Source organism: Coregonus clupeaformis, unplaced genomic scaffold, assembly GCF_020615455.1.
Source record: "Coregonus clupeaformis isolate EN_2021a unplaced genomic scaffold, ASM2061545v1 scaf0085, whole genome shotgun sequence".
Classification (NCBI taxonomy): Eukaryota; Metazoa; Chordata; class Actinopteri; order Salmoniformes; family Salmonidae; genus Coregonus; species Coregonus clupeaformis.
The window spans coordinates 688594-708426 of record NW_025533540.1 but is presented as its reverse complement, the minus strand read 5'-3'; the positions used below and the strand labels follow the sequence as shown (position 1 = coordinate 708426).

At 46.4% G+C, this 19833-nt stretch overlaps 1 protein-coding gene across 5 annotated transcripts in view; it reads right to left on the bottom strand.

Annotated features, from left to right (window-relative positions):
- The window catches only part of spire1a (spire-type actin nucleation factor 1a), a 112344-nt gene that overhangs the window by 44091 nt on the left and 48420 nt on the right, over nucleotides 1–19833 (bottom strand). For all 5 annotated transcript variants that reach the window (XR_005997924.2, XR_005997925.2, XM_041869313.2 and 2 more), the window contains exons 4-10: nucleotides 17930–18055; nucleotides 16283–16357; nucleotides 15700–15864; nucleotides 11412–11498; nucleotides 10361–10490; nucleotides 1594–1751; nucleotides 1120–1186 (exon numbers count right to left, since the gene is read on the bottom strand). Coding sequence is in view for 3 of the 5 variants with exons in the window: in XM_041869313.2 (XP_041725247.1) it covers nucleotides 1120–1186; nucleotides 1594–1751; nucleotides 10361–10490; nucleotides 11412–11498; nucleotides 15700–15864; nucleotides 16283–16357; nucleotides 17930–18055 (808 nt within the window). In the remaining 2 variants the exon portion in view is untranslated. The remainder of the gene's footprint in view (nucleotides 1–1119; nucleotides 1187–1593; nucleotides 1752–10360; nucleotides 10491–11411; nucleotides 11499–15699; nucleotides 15865–16282; nucleotides 16358–17929; nucleotides 18056–19833) is intronic.

Here is a 19833-nt window from a genome sequence, read left to right as displayed (position 1 = left end):
AGTGAGAACAGCACAACAAGGTGAGACCAAAAATGTATTGTATGCTGCTGCATAAATGATGTAATATGCCAGGGAGATATGTATACTGTAGCTAAGAAAGTAATACTAAGTGTATGTTGTGTAGTAAGCTGTTAGTAGCCCATGTGCCTCACCCTAATAATTTGGTCCCTTCCCCCCTCATAATTTAGCCTACTGTTCTGACTTGGTGGTGCACATGTAGCCTATAACCTGTTTTAGAGAAATGTAATCATTGAATATTGTAAGAGCTTTCATTGTCTGCTTATATGCCCCCTTTATTTATCCCACGGTTCTGACTTGGTGTACAGGGAGAACACTGTAAGAACGGCCCATGTTCTGAATTCTGTCGCTGTACATTTCAAAGGGGCTGAACAAATAGTTATATTGACTACGTCTGTCCTAGCTCGCTCATTAATGTCTTAAATCGAAATTACGGATTGCCTCTCGTCCGCTCGTCGTCCCCTTATGCCATAGTTTGTACATCTCAATTGTCAGTAGAAACCACATTTGTTTAAGCAAGTCAGCCATATCAGCTATGTGTTTTTAAAAGCCAGTAAATGAGGCTGAATGACCAGTTTCGCTGGCAGACGAGGCTCCGCTGATGGAGGCCCTAACAGTTTGTCACCGTTATAGTGCAACTAATGTATTGTTTATAGTGTTGTGTCTTTGCTGGCATGCATCCCATTTATTTTATGATGTGCTAGGGGATCACTGTGTTTGGGTGGGGCTGTATTGGACCATGGGGGGTTGATGGGGATCAGTGTGTGTTTTGCCTTCTACATGTTTGAATGGGTTGTCTGTATAATCTTTCAAATATCAAATAAAAATAGCTTGATAAAAACAGTAGTGCACCATCTAGTGAATAGGGTGCAATTTGGGATGCAACATTAGTTTTTCTATACCTGGGGAGCCTTCAAAGAGTAGAGGGATCTAGTGTACTAGCTAGTGTTCATGATTGGTGTTATGGAACGTCTAGAAATGTACTTTGTCATTCAGTAATGTGTACGTTTTCGTGGAATATGGAACGGTTTATGAATTCATAGTGAAAATTGTATAAATACAACTTTCAACATCAACAAAAAGAGAGTGAAGGTATCTTACTGTTCTTCCCCAGGACAGATTCAGGAGACGAGGCGTCCAACATGGAGGAGCTGAGACTGGGCTCATCCTGTTAATGAGGAGATCATGATACATGACTGATGTAGGTATAGAGACACCATTACAGACTAACCTGCTCCTCAGAAAACATGATCATTTCAGACGACAACATCGACTCATTTCTGCCACTGGATACAGGGCTAGATACACTCTGGATACGGGCTAGATACAGGGCTAGATACAGGGCTAGGTACACTCTGGATACAGGGCTAGATACACTCTGGATACGGGGCTAGATACAGGGCTAGATACAGGGCTAGATACAGGGCTAGATACAGGGCTAGATACAGGACTAGATGCACTTGTCTCTGTGTTCAAGTCAAGAGCTTGTACTCCTCGTTGTAGAAAAGCAGCTTTCGTGTAGGTGATGTATGGATACCACAAACAATCCCATTCTATCCACACACAGACACGTACGTCAGACTCTGAGCTTTCCAGTTCAGCCAGCGTGGGCGCCTTCAGCAGCCTCTTCCTCTGACCCAGAGTCCCTCCCATCCCGTGAGCTGGTGGCCAGGACGGGGACGGGGACGGGGTGCTGGCGCCGTGCTTCCTGGGGGCATCTGGAGTGGACAGGTCTGTGGGAGGAGTCAGAGAGGACATCATTAGTCACAGGAAGACAATACGCTTCAACATGGGGATCTGGCTGAACAACGCTGCTCCTAGGGATTCATTGTCTTTGTCCCAAATGGCATCCTACTCACTACATAGTGCACTACTGTTGACCAGAGCAGTCTAAAGTAGTGCACTATTATAGGCAGTAGGGTGCCATTTGGGATGCAGTTACTGAACATTGGGCTGTTCTGTAGAACCAGGAGAACACACGTTGAACAGGAGAACCAGGAGACCACACGTTGAACAGGAGAACCAGGAGACCACCCGTTGAACAGGAGAACCAGGAGACCACACGTTGAACAGGAGAACCAGGAGACCACACGTTGAACAGGAGAACCAGGAGACCACACGTTGAACAGGAGAACCAGGAGACCACACGTTGAACAGGAGAACCAGGAGACCACACGTTGAACAGGAGAACCAGGAGACCACACGTTGAACAGGAGAACCAGGAGACCACACGTTGAACAGGAGAACCAGGAGACCACACGTTGAACAGGAGAACCAGGAGACCACACGTTGAACAGGAGAACCAGGAGACCACACGTTGAACAGGAGAACCAGCTACTATGTATTTTTTCATGACTCTCCTCGGTTTTCTGTACTCTTATCTTAACTTCACCTTCAACATGTCGGCTAGCACGGAATCTTCCAGGCATGAAGTGAAGCATCCACTTCCTTGAATGAATAATCATACAGCTTCAAGACGACAACACACAGTAACACACCCATTCTCATCAAAGCTGCAACAGCTTTGACCCACTAAGGTTGATGTCCGTGCCCCCACGGAAATCTAAATAGCATAATTTAAAAATCCCCATAAAAAAAAATCTGTCAGTTTAAACTAGAGATATGTTTTTTTGCATTGGATGCGTCTCAATCCACCGCATCCTCCGATGTTGCACTTCTGCATCTGCGGTTAAAGGTGACAGAGCTAGAGCGGTGTTTGTCAGACCATGAGACATCCCGAAAACCGGTCTTCTCACAAAATCGTCTGTAGCGTCCGAACGGTTTGGCCAACGAACTATAACCCCTCTATGGAAAGATGAGACTCTCACGAACACGTACATGTTGGCTGTTTTGCTCTAGGACGCCCACGGGCCTCACAATACTCATCTGAAGGTCCCCCGGTACCAGTCCATTCCGAAAGTATTCAGACGCTTTGACTTTTTCCACATTTTGTTACGTTACAGCCTTATTCTAAAATGGATTAAATAAAAATCCTCAATCTACACACAATGCCCCATAACGACAAAGCAAAAACAGGTTTTTATACATTTTTGCAAATTTTAAAAAGAGAAATACCCTATTTATATAAGTATTCAGACCCTTCGCAATGAGACTCGAAATTGAGCTCAGGTGCATCCGGTTTCCATTGATCATCCTTGAGATGTTTCTACAACTTGATTGGAGTCCACCTGTGGTAAATTCAATTGATTGGACATGATTTGGAAAGGCACACACACCTGTCTATATAAGGACCCACAGTTGACAGTGCATGTCAGAGCAAAAACCAAGCCATGAGGTCGAAGGAATTGTCCGTAGAGCTCCGAGACAGGATAATGTCAAGGCACAGATCTGGGGAAGGGTACCAGAACATTTCTGCAGCATTGAAGGTCCCCAAGAACACAGTGGCCTCCATCATTCTTAAATGGAAGAAGTTTGGAACCACCAAGACTCTTCCTAGAGCTGGCCGCCCGGTCAAACTGAGCAATCAGGGGAGAAGGGCCTTGGTCAGGGAGGTGACCAAGCACCCAATGGTCACTCTGACAGAGCTCCTCTGTGGAGATGGGAGAACCTTCCAGAAGGACAACCATCTCTGCAGCACTCCACCAATCAGGCCTTTATGGTAGAGAGGCCAGACCGAAGCCACTCCTCAGTAAAAGGCACATGACAGCCCTCTTGGAGTTTTCCAAAAGGCACCTAAAGGACTCTCAGACCATGAGAAAAGATTCTCTGGTCTGATGAAACCAAGATTGAACTCTTTGGCCTGAATGCCAAGCGTCATGTCTGGAGGAAACCTGGCACCATCCCTACGATGAAGCATGGTGGTGGCAGCATCATGCTGTGGGGATGTTTTTCAGCGGCAGGGACTGGGAGACTAGTCAGGATCGAGGCAAAGATGAACAGAGCAAAGTACAGAGAGACCCTTGACGAAAACCTGCTCCAGAGTGCTCAGGACCTCAGACTGGGGCGAAGGTTCACATTCCAACAGGACAACGACCCTAAGCACACAGCCAAGACAACACAGGAGTGGCTTCGGGACAAGTCTCTGAATGTCCTTGAGTGGCCCAGCCAGAGCCTGGACATGAACCCGATCGAACATCTCTGGAGAGACCTGAAAATAGCTGTTGGTCTTGATAGGTCGGGTCACTTGTTTCTCTGTCCATGTGTATCGGTTTTGTTATTAAAAATAATAAAAACATTTGATCACAAAAGGAGGGCTTCAGAAAGACACCATAACAGAGGAAGAGGTGGTGAGGGGTCAAGTGCCAAAGGTCAAAGGTAATCCCAGTGCATGATGGGATGTCTGCTGCAGAACAGAGCTGCAGTAACACTGGTTCAAGTGTTACGTGGGAGGAGCCTACATACTGTAACTTCATCACAGGAATGAAACCATCAACATGTATTGATCACATCTTTACTAATGCTGCAGAAATGTGCTTGAAAGCAGTATCCAGATTTATCGGATCTAGTGATCACAATACAGTAGCCATATCTAGGAAAACCAAAGTTCCAAAGGCTGGGCCTAATATAGTGTATAGGAGGTCATACAATAAGTAGTTGCTATTAATCTCACCGACAATATCAGTAATTCTCCTTCCATGCTAGCTAATTGGTCCCCTGTAGCTCAGTTGGTAGAGCATGGCGCTTGCAACGGCAGGGTTGTGGGTTCATTTCCCACGGGGGGCCAGTATAAAAAATGTATGCACTCACTAACTGTAAAATCGCTCTGGATAAGAGCGTCTGCTAAATGACTAAAATGTAAAATGTAGCTAGTAGCCATGTTTGGTGGGTTTGGCTCCGCCTCTGCTTTGCGGAAGATCCACTCATCTTCGTCTCCGATGGACTTCGACAGAACGGTCCCAAATTTCTCGCTGTAAATATACTTGTAGACTTCTGAGCTTTTAAGATTTCCCATAGCCTGACCATCAACAGCAAGAGAATCAATGATATATGCACATATTTTGGCATACGTTATGGACGGCCACAGTTTCATATCATCCTCCCAGCCGGTGAGGAGTCCTGCTGGGTGGGGGACTGTTTTTCCGTCTCCTCTCATAAGTTGACTTTGAGAATACTCCCACCTTCTACCTTGGTGATACATACCGGTCTTAGCTTGCCAACTTTGATTAGTATTATTATTGTAGTTGTTTACTAAATAATGCAGGAACATGCTAATGGCGGGGTTTTTAGTGTCGCGCATATGAAGAATTATGATAACGAGTGCGGGGGAAGTTGCATCCATAGTTTCCACGTTTTGACTTCCGTCTTTGAAAGGTGTTTGAAAATAAGGTGGATATAACGAATAAGCAGGTCCCGGTCGAGAGCGCGTGAGTTTTCCCTTGGTCGTTTCGCTTCTGCGTGTGCATGTGACAAGCTCGCCCACGTCACAGCATGAATCAAAAATGTTACCTTTCGGGTGTGAGTGATAAAAAAATAATAATAATCGCCTCTAAGACAATTACTTGAATAATTAAATGGATGTTTTCTTTACAAAGTTGATGACTAAAGTGTCTTATTTGGAATTTAATGAGAATGGTCTAGGCCAGGATTGTCCAACCCTGCTCCTGGAGAGCCACCGTCCCTCAGCTCCCTGCTCCAACCCCAATCGAGCACACCGGATTCTGATAATTAGCAGGTTGGAATGAAAACCTACAGGAGGGTATCTCTCCAGGTCCCGGTCCCGGACAACCCCGGTCCCGGACAACCCCGGTCCAGGCCAACCCCGGTCCAGGCCAACTTAATGCACCATAGTACACGTCGGTCGAGAGCTCTGCCGGGGCAGTCTGTTAGTTCTCTTATATACTGCTTACACAGACAAGTTATACAGTGGGGAGAACAAGTATTTGATACACTGCCGATTTTGCAGGTTTTCCTACTTACAAAGCATGTAGAGGTCTGTAATTTTTATCATAGGTACACTTCAACTGTGAGAGACGGAATCTAAAACAAAAATCCAGAAAATCACATTGTATGATTTTTAAGTAATTCATTTGCATTTTATTGCATGACATAAGTATTTGATCACCTACCAACCAGTAAGAATTCCGGCTCTCACAGACCTGTTAGTTTTTCTTTAAGAAGACCTCCTGTTCTCCACTCATGACCTGTATTAACTGCACCTGTTTGAACTCGTTACCTGTATAAAAGACACCTGTCCACACACTCAATCAAACAGACTCCAACCTCTCCACAATGGCCAAGACCAGAGAGCTGTGTAAGGACATCAGGGATAAAACTGTAGACCTGCACAAGGCTGGGATGGGCTACAGGACAATAGGCAAGCAGCTTGGTGAGAAGGCAACAACTGTTGGCGCAATTATTAGAAAATGGAAGAAGTTCAAGATGACGGTCAATCACCCTCGGTCTGGGGCTCCAAGCAAGATCTCACCTCGTGGGGCATCAATGATCATGAAGGTGAGGGATCAGCCCAGAACTACACGGCAGGACCTGGTCAATGACCTGAAGAGAGCTGGGACCACAGTCTCAAAGAAAACCATTAGTAACACACTAAGCCGTCATGGATTAAAATCCTGCAGTGCACGCAAGGTCCCCCTGCTCAAGCCAGCGCATGTCCAGGCCCAACTGAAGTTTGCCAATGACCATCTGGATGATCCAGAGGAGGAATGGGAGAAGGTCATGTGGTCTGATGAGACAAAAATGGAGCTTTTTGATCTAAACTCCACTCGCCGTGTTTGGAGGAAGAAGAAGGATGAGTACAACCCCAAGAACACCATCCCAATGGTGAAGCATGGAGGTGGAAACATCATTCTTTGGGGATGCTTTTCTGCAAAAGGGGACAGGACGACTGCACCTTATTGAGGGGAGGATGGATGGGGCCATGTATCGCGAGATCTTGGCCAACAACCTCCTTCCCTCAGTAAGAGCATTGAAGATGGGTCGTGGCTGGGTCTTCCAGCATGACAACGACCCGAACACACAGCCAGGGCAACTAAGGAGTGGCTCCGTAAGAAGCATCTCAAGGTCCTGGAGTGGCCTAGCCAGTCTCCAGACCTGAACCCAATAGAAAAATCTTTGGAGGGAGCTGAAAGTCCGTATTGCCCAGCGACAGCCCCGAAACCTGAAGGATCTGGAGGTCTGTATGGAGGAGTGGGCCAAAATCCCTGCTGCAGTGTGTGCAAACCTGGTCAAGACCAACAGGAAATGTATGATCTCTGTAATTGCAAACAAAGGTTTCTGTACCAAATATTAAGTTCTGATTTTCTGATGTATCAAATACTTATGTCATGGAATAAAATGCAAATGAATTACTTAAAAAATCATACAATGTGATTATCTGGATTTTTGTTTTAGATTCCGTCTCTCACAGTTGAAGTGTACCTATGATAAAAATTACAGACCTCTACATGCTTTGTAAGTAGGAAAACCTGCAAAATCGGCAGTGTATCAAATACTTGTTCTCCCCACTGTAGGTCACAGTACTGAGGGGTGGTTGAGTAGCCACAAAGTCTTCCGTCTGCTACTAATGGGCTGTCCTCGTTTGGCGCTAGTTCTCCCAGTCTGCTACTAATGGGCTGTCCTCGTTTGGCGCTAGTTCTCCCAGTCTGCTACTAATGGGCTGTCCTCGTTTGGCGCTAGTTCTCCCAGTCTGCTACTAATGGGCTGTCCTCGTTTGGCGCTAGTTCTCCCAGTCTGCTACTAATGGGCTGTCCTCGTTTGGCGCTAGTTCTCCCAGTCTGCTACTAATGGGCTGTCCTCGTTTGGCGCTAGTTCTCCCAGTCTGCTACTAATGGGCTGTCCTCGTTTGGCGCTAGTTCTCCCAGTCTGCTACTAATGGGCTGTCCTCGTTTGGCGCTAGTTCTCCCAGTCTGCTACTAATGGGCTGTCCTCGTTTGGCGCTAGTTCTCCCAGTCTGCTACTAATGGGCTGTCCTCGTTTGGCGCTAGTTCTCCCAGTCTGCTACTAATGGGCTGTCCTCGTTTGGCGCTAGTTCTCCCAGTCTGCTACTAATGGGCTGTCCTCGTTTGGCGCTAGTTCTCCCCAGTCTGCTACTAATGGGCTGTCCTCGTTTGGCGCTAGTTCTCCCCAGTCTGCTACTAATGGGCTGTCCTCGTTTGGCGCTAGTTCTCCCAGTCTGCTACTAATGGGCTGTCCTCGTTTGGCGCTAGTTCTCCCAGTCTGCTACTAATGGGCTGTCCTCGTTTGGCGCTAGTTCTCCCAGTCTGCTACTAATGGGCTGTCCTCGTTTGGTGCTAGTTCTCCCAGTCTGCTACTAATGGGCTGTCCTCGTTTGGCGCTAGTTCTCCCAGTCTGCTACTAATGGGCTGTCCTCGTTTGGCGCTAGTTCTCCCAGTCTGCTACTAATGGGCTGTCCTCGTTTGGCGCTAGTTCTCCCAGTCTGCTACTAATGGGCTGTCCTCGTTTGGCGCTAGTTCTCCCAGTCTGCTACTAATGGGCTGTCCTCGTTTGGCGCTAGTTCTCCCAGTCTGCTACTAATGGGCTGTCCTCGTTTGGCGCTAGTTCTCCCAGTCTGCTACTAATGGGCTGTCCTCGTTTGGCGCTAGCTCTCCCAGTCTGCTACTAATGGGCTGTCCTCGTTTGGCGCTAGTTCTCCCAGTCTCGCACTCAGCTCTGTGAAACCCTGACTGGGTCTGAAGGCAGTGCAGACGGCTGCCAGTGGATTATGTTAAAGCATGTCTGTCTGTGTTTGGGTCTGATAACCTGGTAGATTTGATAAATTGAACATGAAATTCATCAGATATGGGGTGATATTGTCAGAGTAATGTAATGAATACTAGGGAGTAAATGTGACTTGACTGGATTGGAGTTTGTATGTGTGTGAATACATGTCCCCCTTCTAGCGCACCGTGGCTGATGTTAACTCCCCACTGCCTGCTGCACTGGGAATCTGGGCTGCATCAAGTGAACTCCCCACTCATGCTGCACACAAGTTAACACACTTGAATAATGCGACATGGCATGTTGAAATTTTGAAACTGCTAATTACTGTTCGCAAAAAAAATGTCCATACAAGTTAGAACAATGGAAGAGCTTTGTAGGCCAACTTTCCTTTGTAGCTGACAGCTAAAGCTAACCTCAATTCACTAATCTAGTACTTAGTTTGTGATAATATGCAAACCATAACACAGAATACGCTGATTTCAAAAGCTGATTGCCACCAGAACCTAATTAATTCACTTAAAATCGGTTTCTCATGTCTCTCCCAAAGAGGATCTATTGCCTCAGCGAACGGACTCCGGGCCACTCTCCTCTTGCCATGCGAACGGACTCCGTGCCGCTCTCCTCTTGCCATGCGAACGGACTCCGGGCCGCTCTCCTCTTGCCTCAGCGAACGGACTCCGGGCCGCTCTCCTCTTGCCATGTGAATGACCTCATTACTGGTTAAAGAGACAGCGCACCCTTTTATAAAATAAGCTTCTACGCAAATGTTGTGGATCAGTACAATAAAATACGTCATCAATGGAAGGGAAACAGACTGTCATCTGTAACCCATTAAATCAGCCAAAACAAGCTCCTATTGAATATGCATTCACCTGTATTGTGAATACGCCTAGGCTACGTCTTTGATTTACCCAGTTTATCAACAGAGATTTACCATTCAAATAAATGATTACCATTATGTTGTTATGTAGTTGGCTTGGTAAAAACAAAGTCAAATTGATTGTATAATTGATTCATTAATGCATACATAGACGTCTCTGAAAAATGTTGACGTAAAAGATGTCAAATGTAATGATCTTGAACTCAAAGGATGCCCAACAATGGAACAGAGCAGTGGCCGAGTTTATCTGTCTGGATCAAGTGCCATTTTGTGACTTTGGCTAATATGGTATCGTGATGGTATCGTGATGGTATCGTTTTGGTATCGTTTTGGTATCGTAATGGTATCGTAATGGTATCGTGATGGTATTGAGTATTATGATACTAAACCTGGTAACAAAGTCCACATTCTAATATGTGACACTAATATAATAATATGTGGGTAGGAAATGGAGCGAGGGTCAACATGTGTAACACTGTGTGTGTGTGTGTGTGTGTGTGTGTGTGTGAGAGTGTAACACCGTGTGTGTGTGCTGCTCACCCAGGCGGTGTGTGTGTGTGTGTGTGTGTGTGTGTGTGTGTGTGTGTGTGGGGTGTGTGTGCTGCTCACCCAGGCGGTGTGTGTGTGTGTACTCACCCAGGCGGTGTGTGTGCTGCTCACCCAGGCGGTGTGTGTGTGTGTACTCACCCAGGCGGTGTGTGTGTGTGTGTGTGTGTGTGTGTGTGTGTGTGTGTGTGCTGCTCACCCAGGCGGTGTGTGTGTGTGTGTGTGTGTGTGTGTGTGTGTGTGTGTGTGTGTGTGTGTGTGTGTGTGTGTGCTGCTCACCCAGGCGGTTGCGTCGGATCATGTCAGGTGATACAGGCCGTAGCTTCCTCTCCTGTTTGATGCCCTCTAGGAGGCGCTCATGGAGGCTCCGCGGCCTCGCAGGAAGAGGCTTCAGCTTCCTGGCAGAAACCTGCACGCAGACAGACAAGCAGATAATGACTTCTGAAGCAGGAGACCGCTCATCAACCATCCCCAATGAAACACATACTGAAGCACGAGAGACCGCTCATCAACCATCCCCAATGAAACACATACTGAAGCAGATCCCATTCCTTTCAATTCAATAAAACTGGATTCATCCCCTTGGGGACAAGAAGGCATCCCAATAAGGGCACTAATGACAGCCTAGTGCGCATCGCTGTGCTCTCAGAGGTAACAGCAGGGAGCTGACAGACAAGCCACCATCTCAATTCATCCTCTTCATCATGTCTGTCGTAACACAGCAGTTAGTCTGTCAGAATTCATCACCATCATGTCTGTCGTAACAGCAGTTAGTCTGTCAGAATTCATCACCATCATGTCTGTCGTAACAGCAGTTAGTCTGTCAGAATTCATCACCATCATGTCTGTCGTAACAGCAGTTAGTCTGTCAGAATTCATCACCATCATGTCTGTCGTAACACAGCATGTTAACAATGTGAAATAGGTCTGCATCATAGGCAATGATGTATATTATCAACAATATGAACAGTACTCACAGGGTTGACAGGTGGTCAGAGACTAGGTCAGTACTCACAGGGTTGAGAGGTGGTCAGAGACTAGGTCAGTACTCACAGGGTTGAGAGGTGGTCAGAGACTAGGTCAGTACTCACAGGTGGTCAGAGACTAGGTCAGTACTCACAGGGTTGAGAGGTGGTCAGAGACTAGGTCAGTACTCACAGCTGGTCTGAGACTAGGTCAGTACTCACTGGGTTGACAGGTGGTCTGAGACTAGGTCAGTACTCACAGCTGGTCTGAGACTAGGTCAGTACTCACTGGGTTGAGAGGTGTTCAGAGACTAGGTCAGTACTCACTGGGTTGAGAGCTGGTCAGAGACTAGGTCAGTACTCACAGGGTTGAGAGGTGGTCTGGAGCGTATGAAGTCCAGGATGATCTCATGAGCACTCTTCTTTAACCTGGGAGGGATGTCTCCATTCAGCTGGAGTAACAACACATGGGAACAGCAGAGGTAGTGAGCACACAAACACACACACACACACTACCCCCTAAAAATGCTAACGTCCCGTGTTATTGTAATGGTGAGAGGTTAGCATGTCTTGGGGATATGATATTTGTGCGTCTAACTTCCTCACTAATCATTATTCACGATTCATTCAGGACTATCCGTAACCATGGTAGCATCCAGATTCATGTAGAAGTGTTTAGAAACATATTATATTTTCATTTACAAGAAAAGTGACTCCAAAATGACACAATACATTATTTACCATTCATTACTATTGGCAGAATGTAATCTGAAACACAACCAAAACAAACAGCAAATGCAGCCAACAAGTTTGTAGAGTCAGCTTGACGTAGTCATTGCGTGCTACGAATTTGGCACCAAATATTAAAGTTGACTCCTTTAAGACACATACAGTGCATTGTGAATATTTCAGACCCCTTGACTTTTTCCACATTTTGTTAAGTTACAGCCTAATTCTAAAATGGATTAATTTGATAAAATCCTCATCAATCTACACACAATACCCCATAATGACAAAGCGAAAACAGGTTTTTAGAAAGTTTTACAAATTAAGTAAATATAAAAAAACAGAAATAACTTATTTACATAAGTATTCAGACCCTTTGCTATGAGACTCGAAATTGAGCTCAGGTGAATCCTGTTTCCATTGATCATCCTTGAGATGTTTCTGCAAGTTGATTGGTCCACCTGTGGTAAATTCAAATGTATTGGACATGATTTGGAAAGGCACACACCTGTCTACATAAGGTCCCACAGTTGACAGTGCATGTCAGAGCAAAAACCAAGCCATGAGGTTGAAGGAATTGTCCGTAGAGCTCCGAGACAGGATTGTGTCGCGGCACAGATCTGGGGAAAGGTACCAAAACATTTCTGCAGCATTGAAGGTCCCCAAGAACACAGTGGCCTCCATCATCCTTAAATGGAAGAAGTTTGGAACCACCAAGACTCTTCCTAGAGCTGGCCGCCCGGCCAAACTGAACAATTCGGGAGAAGGGCCTTGGTCAGGGAGGTGACAAAGAACCCGATGGTCACTCTGACAGAGCTCCAGAGTTCCTCTGTGGAGATGAGAGAATCTTCCAGAAGGTCAACCATCTCTGCAGCATTCCACCAATCAGGCCTTTATGGTAGAGTGGCCAGATGGAAGCCACTCCTCAGTAAAAGGCACATGACAGCCCGCTTAGAGTTTGCCAAAAGGCACCTAAAGGACTCTGATCATGAGAAACAAGATTCTCTGGTCTGATGAAACCAAGATTGAACTCTTTGGCCTGAATGCCAAGCGTCATGTCTGGAGGAAACCTGGCACCATCCCTACGGTGAAGCATGGTGGTGGCAGCATCATGTTGTGGGGATGTTTTTCAGCTGCAGGGGCTGGGAGAATAGTCAAGATCGAGGGAAAGATGAACGGAGCAAAGTACAGAGAGATCCTTGTTGAAAACCTGCTCCAGAGTGCCCAGGACCTCAGACTGGGCTGAAGGTTCACCTTCCAACAGGACAACGACCCTAAGCACACAGCCAAGACAACGCAGGAGTGGCTTCGGGACAAGTCTCTGAATGTCCTTGACTGGCCCAGCCAGAGCCCGGACATGAACCTGGTCGAACATCTCTGGAGAGACCTGAAAATAGCTGTGCAGCAACGCTCCCCATCCAACCTGACAGAGCTTGAGAGGATCTGCAGAGAAGAATGGGAGAAACTCCCCAAATACAGGTCTGCCAAGCTTGTAGCGTCATACCCAAGAAGACTCGAGGCTGTAATCGCTGCCAAAGGTGCTTCAACAAAGTACTGAGTAAAGGGTCTGAATACTTATGTAAACGGTATATTTCCGTTTTTTGCAAAATTGTCTAAAAACCATTATGGGGTATTGTGTGTAGACTAATGAGAAAACCCCCCCAGATTAAATACATTTTGGAATAAGGCTGTAACGTAACAAAATGTGGAAAAAGTAAAGTGGTCTGAATACTTTCCAAATGCACTGTAAGTGAATTTGTCCAAATACTTTTGGTCAACTAAAATGGGGGGACTATGTACAAAAAGTGCTGTAATTACTAAACGGTTCACCCGATATGGATGAAAATACCCTCAAATAAACAGTCTGCACTTTAAACTTAATCATTGTTTTTATTCCAAAGTGCTGGAGCACAGAGCCAAAACATACACAAATGTGTCACTGTCCCAATAACTATGGAGGGCGCTGTATCTCAGAAAATCATCAGAGCTCTACACTGCAGTCTGAGATATCTCAGATATACACAGTGCATTAGGAAAGCATTCAGACCCCTTTACTTTTTCCACATTTTGTGACGTTACAGCCTTATTCTAAAATGGATTCAATTGTTATTTTCCCTCAATCTACACACAATACCCCATAATGACAAAGCACAAAACAGGTTTCTATAATGTTTTGCACATTTATTAACAATACAAATATTTACTCATTTACATAAGTATTCAGACCCTTTACTCAGTACTTTGTTGAGGCTGTAATCACTGCCAAAGGTGCTTTGAGTCTTCTTGGGTATGACACTACAAGCTTGGAGTTTCTCCCATTCTTCTCTGCAGATCCTCTCAAGCTCTGTCAGGTTGGATGGGGAGCGTTGGTGCACAGCTATTTTCAGGTCTCTCCAGAGATGTTCGATCAGGTTCAAGTCCGGGCTCTGGCTGGGCCACTCAAGGACATTCAGAGACTTGTCCCGAAGCCACTCCTGCGTTGTCTTGGCTGTGTGCTTAGGGTCGTTGTCCTGTTGGAAGGTGAACCTTCAGCCCAGTCTGAGGTCCTGAGCACTCTGGAGCAGGTTTTCATCAAGGATCTCTCTGTACTTTGCTCCGTTAAACTTTGCCTCGATCCTGACTAGTCTCCCAGTCCCTGCCGCTGAAAAACATCCCCACAGCATGATGATGCCACCACCATGCTTCACCGTAGGGATGATGCCAGGTTTCCTCCAGATGTGAAGCTTAGCATTCAGGCCAAAGAGTTCAATCTTGGTTTCGTCAGACCAGAGAATCTTGTTTCTCATGGTCTGAGAGTCCTTTAGGTGCCTTTCGGCAAACTCCAAGCGGGCTGTCATGTGCCTTTCTACTGAGGAGTGGCTTCCGTCTGGTCACACTACCATAAAGGCCTGATTGGTGGAGTGCTGCAGAGATGGTTGTCCTTCTGGAAGGTTCTCCCATCTCCACAGAGGAACTCTAGAGCTCTGTCAGAGTGACCATCGGGTTCTTGGTCACCTCCCTGACAATGGCCCTTCTCCTCCGATTCTTCAGTTTGGCCGGGCGGCCAGTTCTAGGAAGAGTCTTGGTGGTTCCAAACTTCTTCCATTTAAGAATGATGGAGGCCACTGTGTTCTTGTGGACCTTCAATGCTGCAGACATTGTTTGGGACCCTTCCCCAGATCTGTGCCTCTACACAATCCTGTCTCGGACCTCTACGGACAATTCCTTCGACCTCATGGCTTGGTTTTTGCTCTGACATGCACTGTCAACTGTTGGACCTTATATAGACAGGTGTGTGCCTTTCCAAATCATGTCCAATCAATTGAATTTTCCACAGGTGGACCAATCAACTTGCAGAAACATCTCAAGGATGATCACTGGAAACCTAAGATCAATTTCAAGTGTCAGAGCAAAGGGTCTGAATACTTACGTAAATAAGGTATCGTTTTTTTATTTGTAATAAATTTGCAAACATTTCTAAAAACCTGTTTTCGTTTTGTCATTATGGGGTATTGTGTGTAGATTGATGAGGATGTTTTATTTATTTAATCCAGTTTAGAATAAGGCTGTAACGTAACAAAATGTGGAAAAAGGGAAGGGGTCTGAATAATTTCCGAAAGCACTGTATGAAAAAAATTAATAAATCAGGGCCCATATCCAAAAAGCATCTCGGAGTAGGACTGCTAATCTAGGATCAAATCGGTCACATGCTTCGTAAACAGGTGTAGACTAACAGTTACATGAAATCAGGATCCTCCTCTACAATCGTATTCATTATGATCTAAAAGGCTAAACTGATCATAGAGCAGAACTCTGCAACGTTTTATGAACACGAGAGCCCAGAGATGTGGAACCAGGCTAACAGACGAGACCCTCCCTCACCATGACTTAAAACATGAACATCCATCGTTCCCTTAAGATAATATTCCTCACGTAGAACCCCCTCACCATGACTTTCCGTAGTTTGTATCGTTTGAAGCGGATGTCATCCATCAGCATCTCGTAGGGTGTGAGCTGGAACTCTATAGATAGAGGGTTGTACTGTCTCTCGTGGACCTTCTTCAGCTTGACCCCGTTACGCAGGTCACCCATCACCTGCATCCAGAACTTAGCCTGGGGGACACCAGATAATAACATGGTTGGGGTCCATTTCATTTCTAATTCCAGTCAATTCGGATAGTAAACCAAATTTCAATTCCAAATGTTCCTAATTGAAGAGAATTGGAATTAAAATGTAAGGTTCAGTGTACTTCCTGAATTGAAATTGACCCCAACCCCGTAAAATAGCGTCAACATTGAGAGGGTTTTAGAAGGATCGTTTTTTTTTTACAGTATGCAGTGTCAAGTATCATTCCCGTGTTAAGAGATAATAAAGGGAATTGTGGCGTGTCTTTCCCACCATCCTCGCTGTCGTCAGAAAGCGGATTTTTCTGGTTTTCAGGGATAAGGTATTTTCAAGCTAACTTCCGATTCCCCTGTAAATCGGATGTGGGGACTATTTTTTTGCCCTGCTACGTTAGGTTACTCTTACCCAGTCAGCGTTCTGTAGCTCGTTGAGATCTCTGACTGGTTCCTCTCCAGTGTCTCCCTCCATCCGCAGCAGGTTCTACAAGGTACAGGGGGAAGACAGGAATGGAGAGAGAGAGGGGGGGAGGATATCATTTTAATACACTGTGGAAGTTATTTTGAGGTGTTGCTATGCACTAGAAGCATTAGAGCTCTGGGTCAGCACTAGAAGCATTAGAGCTCTGGGTCAACACTAGAAGCATTAGAGCTCTGGGTCAACACTAGAAGCATTAGAGCTCTGGGTCAACACTAGAAGCATTAGAGCTCTGGGTCAACACTAGAAGCATTAGAGCTCTGGGTCAACACTAGAAGACCATTATACGGGGTCTCTCCGGTGCGTTTCTAAATCGATACGTTTTCATGTAATGAGGATGTCAGATATAGGTAATGTTCAATCTGATAGTCCACATTGAACCTCTCAGTGGGGATAAATCAATGGGGAACTAAGGATGCATTTTAAAATGTATGTCTGCCAGCTCCACTACACTACTGGTGGTCACAGCAGAGCCCCGCCAGCTCCACTACACTACTGGTGGTCACAGCAGAGCCCCGCCAGCTCCACTACACTACTGGTGGTCACAGCAGAGCCCCGCCAGCTCCACTACACTACTGGTGGTCACAGCAGAGCCCCACCAGCTCCACTACACTACTGGTGGTCACAGCAGAGCCCCACCAGCTCCTCTACACTACTGGTGGTCACAGCAGAGCCCCACCAGCTCCTCTCTACACTACTGGTGGTCACAGCAGAGCCCCGCCAGCTCCTCTCTACACTACTGGTGGTCACAGCAGAGCTCCACTACACTACTGGTGGTCACAGCAGAGCTCCACTACACTACTGGTGGTCACAGCAGAGCTCCACTACACTACTGGTGGTCACAGCAGAGCTCCTCTACACTACTGGTGGTCACAGCAGAGCTCCTCTACACTACTGGTGGTCACAGCAGAGCTCCTCTACACTACTGGTGGTCACAGCAGAGCCCCGCCAGCTCCTCTCTACACTACTGGTGGTCACAGCAGAGCTCCACTACACTACTGGTGGTCACAGCAGAGCCCCGCCAGCTCCTCACTACACTACTGGTGGTCACAGCAGAGCTCCTCTACACTACTGGTGGTCACAGCAGAGCTCCACTACACTACTGGTGGTCACAGCAGAGCCCCGCCAGCTCCTCTCTACACTACTGGTGGTCACAGCAGAGCCCCACCAGCTCCTCACTACACTACTGGTGGTCACAGCAGAGCCCCACCAGCTCCTCTACACTACTGGTGGTCACAGCAGAGCCCCACCAGCTCCTCTCTACACTACTGGTGGTCACAGCAGAGCCCCACCAGCTCCTCTCTACACTACTGGTGGTCACAGCAGAGCCCCACCAGCTCCTCTCTACACTACTGGTGGTCACAGCAGAGCCCCACCAGCTCCTCTCTACACTACTGGTGGTCACAGCAGAGCCCCACCAGCTCCTCTCTACACTACTGGTGGTCACAGCAGAGCCCCACCAGCTCCTCTCTACACTACTGGTGGTCACAGCAGAGCGGTTGTGGTCAGTGTGGTGATTTCTACCCCGTCTAGTCAGTGTGGTGATAGGGTGAATAAACGTGTCAGTGGCGTTCTCACCTCTTTGGCACTCCTGATCTTCTCCAGGAAGGTGCGCAGCTCCCTGGTCTCTGCGTAGAGCGCCCTACACACCGCCTGGTAGTGGTTAGGGGCATCAGAGGGCCTGGGCAGGTGGGACGTACACAGCTGTGAGGAGAGGAGGGGGGGGGGGTCAAAGTCACACACTGATAACAACTTCATGTATACACAAAGCATTATCCTAAGGAGCTTGAGAAGACAGCCCGGAACAGAGTGTGATGGAGAGAGGTTGTTGATGGCTGATGTTCTCTGGGGAGCAACGGGCTCTAGCAAGTAAGTAAACCATTAAAAATCAGTACAAGAATATAATTTAGCACACAAAAAAACCTTACATATACAATGTTAACAATTGACTTATTAAATAGCTTCTATACCAGCGGTAACCCGTAGTAACACTAATTCTAACACTACTAGGCCGTGTGAGTGATTGATTTGTTATTACATAATGGTTCTATGAGGAGGAGAGGCATTCAGAAAGACGGCTCTTTCTCCATCATCATTAACATGGAATTCACGTCCTTTAGTTTCCTGTCCTACACACCTTGTTAGGGTCCCAAATAGAACCCTACGGCCCCTGGTGCACTAAATATGAACCCATTAGGGACACGGCCCTTGAATAAGTGCATGACAAGCAACCACCAACACAGACACGCTCCATTTAAAGCTGTGAACCTCATGGTATGCTGCTGTGATTAACAACAGGTCTGGAAGAAAGGCATGTGACTGTGACATTTAAACTAGAAAGAAATAACGTCGGGTAAAAACCAGAGGGGTGACATTCTCCACTCCACCCTGACTGTCACAACGCCCAAAACAGGATGACATGGCCAGGGGAGGGGCTGCGTCTCTAATGGCACCCTATTCCCTCTATAGTGCACTACTTTAGACCAGAGAATGGCACCCTATTCCCTATATAGTGCACTACTTTAGACCAGAGAATGGCACCCTATTCCCTATATAGTGCACTACTTTAGACCAGAGAATGGCACCCTATTCCCTATATAGTGCACTACTTTAGACCAGAGAATGGCACCCTATTCCCTATATAGTGCACTACTTTAGACCAGAGAATGACACCCTATTCCCTATATAGTGCACTACTTTAGACCAGAGAATGGCACCCTATTCCCTATATAGTGCACTACTTTAGACCAGAGAATGGCACCCTATTCCCTATATAGTGCACTACTTTAGACCAGAGAATGGCACCCTATTCCCTATATAGTGCACTACTTTAGTCCAGAGAATGGCACCCTATTCCCTATATAGTACACTACTTTAGACCAGAGAATGGCACCCTATTCCCTATATAGTGCACTACTTTAGACCAGAGAATGGCACCCTATTCCCTATATAGTGCACTACTTTAGACCAGAGAATGGCACCCTATTCCCTATATAGTGCACTACTTTAGACCAGAGAATGGCACCCTATTCCCTATATAGTGCACTACTTTAGACCAGAGAATGGCACCCTATTCCCTATATAGTACACTACTTTAGACCAGAGAATGGCACCCTATTCCCTATATAGTGCACTACTTTAGACCAGAGAATGGCACCCTATTCCCTATATAGTGCACTACTTTAGACCAGAGAATGGCACCCTATTCCCTATATAGTGCACTACTTTAGACCAGAGAATGGCACCCTATTCCCTATATAGTGCACTACTTTAGACCAGAGAATGGCACCCTATTCCCTATATAGTACACTACTTTAGACCAGAGAATGGCACCCTATTCCCTATATAGTGCACTACTTTAGACCAGAGAATGGCACCCTATTCCCTATATAGTGCACTACTTTAGACCAGAGAATGGCACCCTATTCCCTATATAGTGCACTACTTTAGACCAGAGAATGGCACCCTATTCCCTATATAGT